The following is a 10,736-nucleotide window of genomic DNA, read 5'->3' on the forward strand; positions in this document are numbered from 1 at the left end:
GGGACACTCGCAGCTCTGATTCTGGCACCTCACCGCTGGGCAGTACCCCACTCGCGAGCCTGCTCTGACAGTCACCCGCGTTTCTCCGTACATTGGGTGGTGGGCTTTGAACGTTCTGGTACACGTGCGGGAGGGCCTCCCTGCGGCTTCTGCTAATTGACCAGGGTCTAGGGCGTGCCCTTTGCCAGATACGGTCACTGTCACATAGTGGCCCAAAGAGATCACCCTGATTCACTCTCCCCCCAACCGGCGCCCTGCGAGTACCTGTGGCTCCCCTTGGTGTTGCCGGACTTTCAACTTTTTCTCAATAAAAGGCTGTGCTGGGGCGCCTGGGGGACTCAGTCGGTTAAGCGTCTGACTTCCGCCCAGGTCATGATCTCCCAGTTCGTGAGTTCGAGCCCCATGTTGGGCTCTGTGCTGACAGCCTGGAGCCTGCTTCGGAGTCTGTGTCTCCCCCTCTCTGCCCCTCCCCTGCTTATGCTCTGCCTCTCTCTCTCGATAATAAACATTAAAAAAATTTTTTTAAGGCGTGAAGTGGATTGTCCCTAGAGTACAGCTGTGCCTCTCCCTCATGACCGCAGAGGTCGGACAGTCATCCCCGTGTTGATTAGCTGCTTGCGTACACCTTCCTGTCACTTCTGCTCGCTTTTCTAAGCTATTGGCTTTTCCTTACTGACTGGAAGGGAGTTTTTCAATCACCTGGTATCAGCCCTCTGTCAGTTACTTGCTGGCCCTCGGCGTGACGTCGCGCACCCGGGACCTCAGTCTCCACACATGTCAGGCCGCCTGGCTCCACGCGCCACCCGCACGTCCCGCGGGCGTCTCACACTCGGCCTGTCTGTGACCGACCCTGCTTCCGCCTCCTTCCAACCTGCCCCACCCCCGGGCTCCACATCCCAGTATCGAAGCCTCAGATCTGAGCGGCAGCCTTGACCTCTCCTACTCATCGCCCCCTTTCCGCCCCTGGTCCAGCCAAGTGACAGCTGGCAGAACTCACTTCCCGAGTCCCCCGCCCGGGTGTTCCCGCCCTTCCGTCCCCACGCAAAGCCACCGCCATCTTGCGAGCACTTCTACCAGCTTGTGAGCTGAGGCCCCGCCCCCCCGNGCCCCCCCTCACCCTGCCCTGCAGGCCACAGGGACCTCGTGAGGCTGGGACTCTGTCCGGTGTCGTTCGCCTTAAAATGCTCAATGGCTCCGCGTAACCCTCAGTAGAGAACCCATCTCCTGACAGGGTGCCTGCCCCCTACCCACCTTTCGCTCACCCCTCTGTACTCACCCCTTTAACGTCTCTCCATCCCACCGCTGGACTCCCAGCTCCCAGAAGGTGCCAACGTACAGTACTCCCCATCTACAGGCTTTCACGCACGCCAGCGCCCAGGTCTGGAATGTTCTTCCGTTGCCTCCCTCGACAGTTTCTCCTGGTTGGACACTAATTACGCTTCCAGTCTCTTAGGTGCTTCTTCCCCTGGGAAGCCTTCCCTACGCCCTGGAACGGAGCAAGGTGCCCCCCCATTCCCACAGCCCGCTGCTCCTCACCCTGCATCGTACCCATCTGAGGAGGCAACGATCGCAGCTGTGCTTCCCCGACACCTAGTGTGTCACCCACAGTCAGCAAGAACTGTCCTGATGAGCGAGACAGAAGACAGTTCCAGGAACATGAGGCCCCCAATTGTAAGACGGGACTTACCGCGGGGACAGCAGAGTAGAGAGAAGCACATGGATCACAGAGATAAGGGGACTCCATGGGATCTGGCAATTAATCGGAATGGGGGGGGCTGGGAAAGTATGAGACCCAGCTTCTGGTTTGGATACCTGAGGTCACCAGGATGGTGGAAAGCCTTGGGGTGCACAGGACAGCCGTGAGGTGCCCATGACCTTGGTGAATGAGGGAGAACCAAACAGCAGAAGCCTCAAAGGAAAAGTTTTCACAAAGAGAAAGTGCAAGTGTCTGAATGCAGTACTTGGGGATGAGGGCAGCCCCCCTCCAAGGCACCTCGGGGTAGGGCTAGAGGGAGCAAAGGCCTTGGGGCCGGGAAGGGACAGAACGCAGGGTCGGGGCTGGGGAGTTGGGAACAGGAGTTCCAGAAAGCTCTGTAAAAAGGCACAGAAGGGAGGAGAGGAATTAAGAAAGCACGTCGGGAAGAAGAAGCACGTGTATGGAGGGGCACCTGGGGTGGCTCAGTCCGTTAAGCATCTGGTTTCGGCTCAGGTCATGATCTCACGGTCCGTGGGTTCAGGCCCCGCATCGGGCTCTATGCTGACAGCTCAGAGCCAGGAGCCTGTTTCAGATTGTGTCTCCCTCTCTCTCTGCCCCTCCCCTGCTCACGGTTGGTCTCTCAAAAGTAAATAAACATTAAAAAAAAAAGAAGGAAAAAGAAACGGGAGTATGGAAGTTCTCAAAAGCGGCCACCCCCATCTCCCCGCCTACATGGCTGTATCTATTCCCATATCCTCAACGTGGAGACACACAAAGTGCAATTATCTGATGGCTGCACTTGTGACAGAGCCGCTACACTCACACTGCAAACAGCAGTTTAAAGAAAAAGAAAAAAGGCAGAAGAGCTTTGGAGACAAACTGGGTCTCTGCCGCACAAGACATAAAACAAACACTGATACTCCTGACCTAGAGTATTTCTTACTCGTCAAATTTCTCTTCTGAAAAGAATCTCCATCAAAACACACGAAGACGTTCACTGATAATTCAGGACACAAACATCCTGGACACAACCCAAATGTCCGAAACAGGGGACAGGGGAGAAAGTCACCAATCCCGGGCACTCGGGGTAGCGTCAGACACCACTAACTATGAGAACTATGGAGACGGGACATCACTTAGGACACGACTGTTAAGAAAACAAGAAAGCAGCATACAAAACCACCTCCTAGTGGAACACAACCACACAAAAAGCCACCACTCTGTACAGAGCTTGGAAACAAAGCAGGGGAATTTAAAGGGCTGAATAGTGGTGGTGGCTAATAATGGCTCTTCCCCTTTTCAACGTTCCTGTTTTTCTTTCTTTTTAAAATTTTTGTTTATTCATTTTTGAGAGACAGAGTATGAGTGAGGGAGGAGCAGAGAGAGGGAGACACAGAATCTGAAGCAGCTCCAGGCTCTGAGCTGTCAGCACAGAGCCCGACATGGGGCTCGAACTCATGAACCGTGAGATGATGACCTGAGCTGAAGTCGGACGCCCAACTGACTGAGCCCCGCAGGCGCCCCAACATTCCTGTTTTTCTTGAACGAAGTGGCACAATAAATTCTCAGCCTGCCTCGCTTGCAGCTCTTCTAACGACCCCTGCTCCTGAGCTCTTTCAGGATGGCCCACCACACCCACCCAGGACCCCCCAGCCTTCCCCTGTCACGTGAGCGCCCAGGCCCTCCCCAGAACTGGGCCCCCTTCTTCCTTAAGGAGGCTGTCATCACCTTCTCTCCCTCTCCCCCTTCCCAGGGCACACCTCGGGGACAGGAGGAGGGTGAGCCTCAACCTTGCTCACCTAGGCCTTTTCCAAATCTTTTCACTTCCCCAAACTCCAGCTTCTTTGCATTTTTTAAAAAATACTGACTTATTTTTAGAGAGAAAGAGAGAAAGGTGAAAAAGAGAGACAGAGAGAAGTAAAAGAGAAAGAATCCCAAGCAAGTTTCATGCTGTCAGTGCAAAGCCTGACTCGAGGCTCGATCCCATGAACCATGATATCACGACCTGAGCTGAAATCAAGAGTCAGGTGCTCAAGGGAAACAAAAGCAAACATGAACTATTGGGACCTCATCAAAATAAAAAGCTTCTGCAAAGCGAAGGAAACAATCAGCAAAACTGAGAGACAACCAATGGGATGGGAAAAGGTATTTGCAAATGAGGTAACACATAAAGAGTTAGTATCGAAAATCTATAAAGAACTTCTCAAACTCCAGACCCAAGAAACAAGTAATCCAGTAAAGAAGCGGGCAAAAGACACAAATAGACACTTCTCCAAGGAAGACATCCAGATGGCCAACCGACACATGAAAAAATGCTCAATATCCCTCATCAGGGAAACGCAAAGCAGAACCGCAATGAGGTACGACCTCACACCCGTCAGAAGGGCTAACGTGAACAACTCAGGCAACAACAGACGTTGGTGAGGATGCGGATAAAGACGATCTCTTCGGCACGGCTGGTGGGACTGCAAGCTGGTGAAGCCACTCTGGAAGAGTGTGGAGGTGCCTCAAAAAATTAAGGGGCGCCTGGGGGGCTCAGTCGGTTAAGCGTCCGACTTCGGCTCAGGTCATGATCTCGCAGTTTGTGGGTTCGAGCCCCACGTCAGGCTCTGTGCTGACAGCTCAGAACCGGGAACCTGCTTCATTCTGTGCCTCCCTCTCTCTCTGACCCTCCCCTGCTCACACTGTCTCTCTCTCAAAAATAAATAAAACACTTAAAAAAATTTTTTTTTTTAAAGAAAAGTTAAACCACACACATCAGCCACCATCCCACGACCCTGGCCTGTCGTACCACCACCTGCAGCCACCACCCCCCCCCCAATCCAGCCGTGCAGCTGACCTGCTCTCTCTCCACCACAATTACTCAGCTTCAGCAAAGATACGTGGACAATCCACTTCCTTGCCCGCTTTCCATTCGAGCCACCCGCTGCACGGTCGCCCCTGCAGATGCTCAAGGCGGCCTTGTCGTTCCCCGCGGGCAAGCCCCCAGCCACACGGCCCTCCTGCTCCACGCGTGACCCGGCTGACACCCACGACCGGCGTTCACCGAGTACTCGTTACGTTAATTGTTTTAACGCTCACGATGACCCTGCGAGACGGGGGCTGGCAGAACCGTCCCCACTGTCACGCAGGAAAGCTGGGGAGAGATGCCCAGTGAAGGTGACGGTCTCACCCTGAACAGACGGCGACCAATTTCCAGTGGGCGCTGAGCACGGAACAGCGACGCCACCACGCTCCCTGCGGGTTTGCATCTTCGACTCGCCAGAACCTACGAGCCGCACCTCCCGCGCTCTCCCCACACACCCTCTTCCCTCAGCAGCTCACCTCCCTCTCCGCTTCCCTGAGACGACAGAGAGGAGACCCCGACATCCTCCAACCACCGAACAGCTGCCTCTCTGCCTACTTCGAGAGAGGATTCTGCACCGAGCCGAGTCCTCCGATGGGCTCCGGACCCTGTCCTCAGCCAGCATCTCCGGGACCCGTGCCCACCTCTCTCCCCTACCGCATCGACTCCTCCGTGTCCGCTGGGTCATTCCTGACACGGAGGGAGCACCTTGCTAGCCCTTCTCGGCCCCACATTCCCTCTGCTCAGCTTTCCATTTCCTGACTCGCGTCCAAAAGTAACTTTCCAAGGAACTGTCTATACCTCCTCTTCTAGCCGCTCTACTCGGCTTCTGCCTCCGTCGCTCTTCGGAAAGTGCTCTTGCCAAGGTCACTAACGTCTTCGGGGGTCACTGTCTATGTCTCACCCTCAACAGCATCAGACCTGACCCCGCCTCGGCCTCGGCCATCGGTCCCGCACTCCACCTCCACCTGCCAGAGCCGCCTCCTTCTCCAGCCACACGGTCTTGACACTGAATCGTTCGGGAAACACCCGATACCGCCCACTTGCTCCTCCGCTTCCCAAAGTACATCCCAGCCCCGGCTTCTCCCTCAGCTTCGCCTTTCACGGACCTAAACAGCCGTCACTTGTCTCAGGGCTTCTTCTGATCCGTCTCCTCTGCCAAGTAACCGTACCACCGCCCCCGGGGCCATCAACACCTGGATGTCACCCGTGACTGCCCGCTTCCCCGCACCGTCACAGCCGGTGGACGTCCACGTCCTACGAAATACACTTCAAACCCATCCACGCCTCTCCGTGTCTCCCGCCACCGCCCTCCCTCATGGGAACCATGAGAAACGCATCCTGATGAATCCCCGATTTCGCTCTTGCTCACCACGATCCATTCTCTAAACTTTGGCCATCATTTCACTTTTATTGGCCATCATTTCACTCTTATTTTGTAACATTTGTTTATTTTTGAGACAGAGAGAGAGAGAGAGCAGGGGAGGAGCACAGAGAAAGGGAGACAGGATTCCAAGCAGGCTCAGCGCTGAGAGTAGAGAGCTCAATGCAGGGCTCGAACTCACAAACTGGGAGATCTTGACCGGAGCTGAATGAAGTCAGACGTTTAACCGACTGAACCACCCAGGCGCCCCACATCCTTCTGTCTTAAAACTCTCCCCGGGCTTCCCAAATAAACCCCAAATGGCCTACCCACCAGATCCAACACGATATGGCTTGTTGGATCCATCCTCACCACACGTGCCCCCTCACCGGCCTCTGTCCAGGCACACGGGCCTACTTTCCGTTCCTTGAACACACAAAGCTCCCTCTTAGCCCTGGGTCTCTGTCACTTCATCACCTCTTCCTGGAATGTTCTTCACATATCTGATCCCATCATCCTTCAGGGCTCTGCTTCAGAGCCCCTTCCTGACCAGTTTCATCTAAAGTGGTCTCCTCTGTGGGGCGCCTGGGCAGCTCAGTCGGTTAAGCGGCAGACTTCGGCTCAAGTCATGATCTCAATTTGTGGGTTTGAGTCCCGCGTCGGGCTCTGTGCTGACAGCTCGGAGCCTGGAGCCTGCTTCGGAGTCTGTGTCTCTCTCCCTCTCTCTCTGCTCCTCCCTCACTCACACTCCGGGTCTCTCTCTCTCAAAAATAAACATTAAAAGAAATTTTTTCTTTTAAATAAAATGATCCCCTCTAGGAACGCCGGGGTGGCTCCGTCGGTTAAGCATCTTGATCTTGGCTCAGGTCATGATCTCACAGTTCATGAGTTTGAGCCGTAGTCAGGTTCTGCGCTGATGGTGTGGGGCCTGCTTGGGCTTGTTTTCTTCTTCTACCTGCCCTGCTTGTGCACGCCCATGCTCGCTCTCTCTCGCTCTCAAAACAAAGAAGTAAACTTAAGACAAACAAATGAACAAAATGGTTTCCTCTGGTTCCTTCCTCCTCGTTCCATTTCTTTCCTTCACACCACTCATTACAATTTGTAACGAACTTCCGTGTTCGTCGGTTTCCACGTTTGTCATCTGTCTCCTTCAGCACTTCTCGTCAACACCAGATACGGTAACGGACACGCTGGCGGCCGCTCAATAAATAACTGTAAGTCACCTCAATAGCCTCACGACACGCCCACCATTCTCTGATGGGAAACACACACTCACGATTAAAAAAGGGGCAAATACCGCCTTAGATATCTTCACGTCCAGGGTGGAACATGCTACCTGGGAACCTTCGTGAAGAAACGTTTTGTTTGCCAACAGGAAAGGCGCGGACTCAATTCCCCCCTGTCTAGGCGAAGGACTGAAACACGCAGAGCCCGGAGGCGCCCCGGCCCTTACCATCTCTGCGTATCCCAGCTGCTCCCCTTCATTGTACAGCTCTGGCGGCAGGTTATAAATCCGCAGGATGTTATCAGCACTGTTGGTCAAGATGCAGGAACCGTCAGGGGCCCTAGAAACGGGAAAGAGTCAGAAAGCTGGACACGGCTCTGTTTCCCAAGTGCCGGGCTCCCTCTGGGGTAGGTAAGCCCCCCAAGGCCTGGAGAAAAGTAGAAGACACATAACTCTAGATGGAATTTAAGCTCAGTCCAAGAGGAACGTTTGCTTTTTTTCCCCACCCCCCTCTTGATGGACCTGCTCCAAGATAACGGTTTTTTGTGGTTCCTTTTATGGTAAAAGTCCCGGGTGTGGATACCCCCACCCCCTCCCCATTACCCTTACGTACCACTTACAGCCCTTCAAGAAGTTCTCGGGCTGGGTGCTGAACTCTGACCAGGAGCCACTGAGAAATCGCGGTAGCTGGGAGAAGTTGTAGTTCCAGGTGCTGGAAGGGAGGTGCGGGGACAAGGCAAGGAGGAAATGAGCCTGAGAAGGGGGGGGGGGGGAGACCTGGNACGTCCACACAGCTCCCGCTCCCAACGCGCTCGGACCCCGGAGTCCACGCCATCACCCCTTACCTGAATCCCTCATCCTCCGGAGGGGCTTCCTCGGACACCCCTGCCGCGGCCTCTCCGGGCCCCAACTCCGGCCTGTCCGTCTCTTCCGCAGGAAGGCTCACGTTCTCAGAAACTTCTGGCTCCTCGACTCGGGGGCTCAGCTCCCGAGGAGTACCGAACCCCGTTTCCAGGGGAGCGGAGGCAGAAGCTGAGCCTTCCTCCCCCCCGTCCTGGGAACCAGCTGAACCGGCCGTGGGATCCGGGGACAGGCGGGGAGGCGGCTCGTCCCCATCGGCCNCTGCCGGGGACGCGCGGCTACCCCGGCCTCGGCCGGGCAACCCTGGCGCCGCCGCCTACCAGCGGCCCTGCCGCAGGGCTCGCACGGCTCCGGACGCCGACCTGGAGCGCCCACCTGCGCCCGCCTCCTTCCTCCGGGAGGGGGCGGCGGACCCCGGGCAGGCGAGGCGGACACGGCGACAGGAAGCTGGCCAGCGCGGCGTTCCGCAGCCCGCTCGGTCCCTAAGAGCCACGCGCTCTCGCGGGATTTGGCCGCACCTTGCCATTGGCCCTTCGCCTCCCGATCGGATTTCGCGGGCGACCCGCGGGAGGGGCGGGGCCGGCACGTGAGAGGTCACGAGGGCTTACCGTACCCACGAAGCCCTGGGGCTCCTGGTGGCTGCTGGGTGTTGTAGTCCGAAAGCTTCCGCCTCGGCTGGAAGGGCCTGAGCGCCCCCTGCCGTCTCCTCCGGTCACGCTTAAAGCACCTACTCCCCCTCTCACCCGCAAGAGGGCGCTAGCGCTATACTTGATTTCGATCCTCTCTTGCTTCTTCGCCAAATTCCTCACACTTCCGTCTCTTTTCATTCATTCACTAAGTATCTATTATTGAACTCTTCCTTGCTACCCAGTACTATCCGAGGCACTGAGAAATACAACAATGAGTTAGCGAGCAGAACAAGGGCTCTGCCCTCCCTAAGGCTTACGTGGCTGTGTATTTAAGGCAAGGAACACATTTTTGCAGAAAGCGGCAAGGGCTGTGAAGGAAATTAAACAAGATGGTGTGTGATACGGGATGTCTGAAGAAATACGTTAGACTGGGATAGTAAGGACGTCCTTCCTAAAAAGGTGGCTGGTTTTAGCTGATGAGAAGACACTATCCAGCTATCTGGGAAAGGGATGGATGACAAGTGGCTTTCTTCCTCTCACCTTCACGTTCGACACAGTGGCGGGAGGCTTCCAAAATGGTTTCCACCGATTGTGCCCTCGTCGCAGCTCTGGCTGGCCCAGCTTCCCCACCCCAGTGTCAAGTAGCTGCAGCACCAGGACGGCGAGAATCCGGTCTCTCCCTGCCCTGCTCTCGGGCTCCACTCCCACCGCCTCCGCCCGCCGGCGAACTGCTTGCCCTTACTTGTCATGGCGACTGTCCAGCTTTGTGCCAGGAGCCTCGCGGGGGTTGCTGGGATTGGGATTTTCCCCTCCCATGTGCTCTGTCTGGCGCTAAAAGTTTTGAGCTTCTCAAAAGTCAGAGCCACCGTTCTAGGCGCAGGTAGCTGCTGGGCTCCGGGGTCCCCTGGCGTCCGGCCTCGGAGCGTGCTTCCCAGGACGGTGACACGCTCCCCTGAGGTTCGGGTAAGCTCCTGACCGAGCCAGATGAGTCCTCTGAGTCACCGGCTCTCGGCTCCGTGTGTTTTCAGCTTGCGAGAATTGCGGGGTCTGGGGATGGGGCATTGGGACTTAGCGACTTGGGGGAATGGACGCTTGGCTGGCGGCACCGACATAGGAATGCAGCGTTGGGGGGCCTCGGTGTAGACGATGGGCATGTGAGGACCAGCCGAACTCCGAGCGAACAGGGGAGTGGGACCTTCAGCCGGCCTAGGGGGCTCCCCCACCCTCCACACCCCCCCCCACCTCAGGCCTGGGTGTGGGGAACCCTGAAACAGGGTGCACAAAGCATCAGGACTTGAGACGTTCGGATCTCGGAATCTGGGGGGGGACTCATGATCCGAGATTTTAGAGCCCACATCATCCCGGTGGAACCTCGGGCTCCATTCCGAAATGATCATTCGGGGGGGGGATCTGGGAAGCCCAAGCTGCTCAGGTCCCATCACTTCCGGACCTTTGTCCTTCCCGGAGTGGTCTTTCCAACCGGTCCCCGGCTCCGCTAGATGGAGCAAATCCCACTAGACTGTCAGCTGTGAAAGCGGGAAGTGCTCCACGAGAGATTTGCCCGCGAAGTCCGGGAGGACCGTCCGGGTCCGAGAGGCCCGCGAGCCCTGTTATTGTTTGGCTCTACATTTACATTTTGCCACTTGCAGGAGCGCTTCCGGTTTCTTTTTCCGGAGCAGCTCACTGTGCAGCCCACGAGAGGGAAGTAGGGAGAGAGTGTCATGCCGACCGGCTCCTCCAAGCTGCGGAGGGAAGCGGCTAGCCCAGCGCCCTCCCCTCCTGTTTTCTTTTGCCCCCTTCCCGAGCTACTTCGCTGCCGCTTTGGGGCCGGAAGGGGTATTTGTTTTGATGCAAACCTCAGTCCCTCCCCCTCCTTGAATGGTGTGCTCCACCCCGTCGCCGGCCATCTGGGCGGACGCTACCACTGCGTGCGACGGGGGTCTTCAGAAGCGAGCCTGGGGCAAGCCCTGGGTATTTTCGAGAAGGGGTGCGTTTGAGAACTAAATGATGAAAGCGTGCGACGATGCGCCGTCCGTCCGCGGCGGAGACGCGGTCTCTCCGGCATCCGGCTCGAGCTCAGCCATTCCGATTTCGGACGCAGAGCGAACGTCGCGGGG

At 56.5% G+C, this 10,736-nt stretch overlaps 2 protein-coding genes across 3 annotated transcripts in view; one reads left to right on the forward strand and one right to left on the reverse strand.

Moving 5' to 3' along the window:
• The window catches only part of WRAP53 (WD repeat containing antisense to TP53), a 12,019-nt gene extending 3,503 nt beyond the window's left edge, over positions 1 to 8,516 (reverse strand). The window contains exons 1-4 of the mRNA XM_077746746.1: positions 8,366 to 8,516; positions 7,975 to 8,251; positions 7,743 to 7,841; positions 7,358 to 7,469 (exon numbers count right to left, since the gene is read on the reverse strand). Coding sequence (XP_077602872.1) covers positions 7,358 to 7,469; positions 7,743 to 7,841; positions 7,975 to 8,251; positions 8,366 to 8,516 — 639 coding nt within the window. The remainder of the gene's footprint in view (positions 1 to 7,357; positions 7,470 to 7,742; positions 7,842 to 7,974; positions 8,252 to 8,365) is intronic.
• A 910-nt stretch (positions 8,517 to 9,426) lies between these two features.
• Positions 9,427 to 10,736, forward strand: part of TP53 (tumor protein p53) — a 13,580-nt gene continuing 12,270 nt past the window's right edge. For both annotated transcript variants that reach the window (XM_077746574.1, XM_077746575.1), the window contains exon 1: positions 9,427 to 9,582. The gene's annotated coding sequence lies outside the window, so the exon portion shown is untranslated. The remainder of the gene's footprint in view (positions 9,583 to 10,736) is intronic.

Source organism: Crocuta crocuta, unplaced genomic scaffold (genome assembly GCF_008692635.1).
Source record: "Crocuta crocuta isolate KB4526 unplaced genomic scaffold, BGI_CrCroc_1.0 scaffold139, whole genome shotgun sequence".
NCBI classification, from domain to species: Eukaryota; Metazoa; Chordata; class Mammalia; order Carnivora; family Hyaenidae; genus Crocuta; species Crocuta crocuta.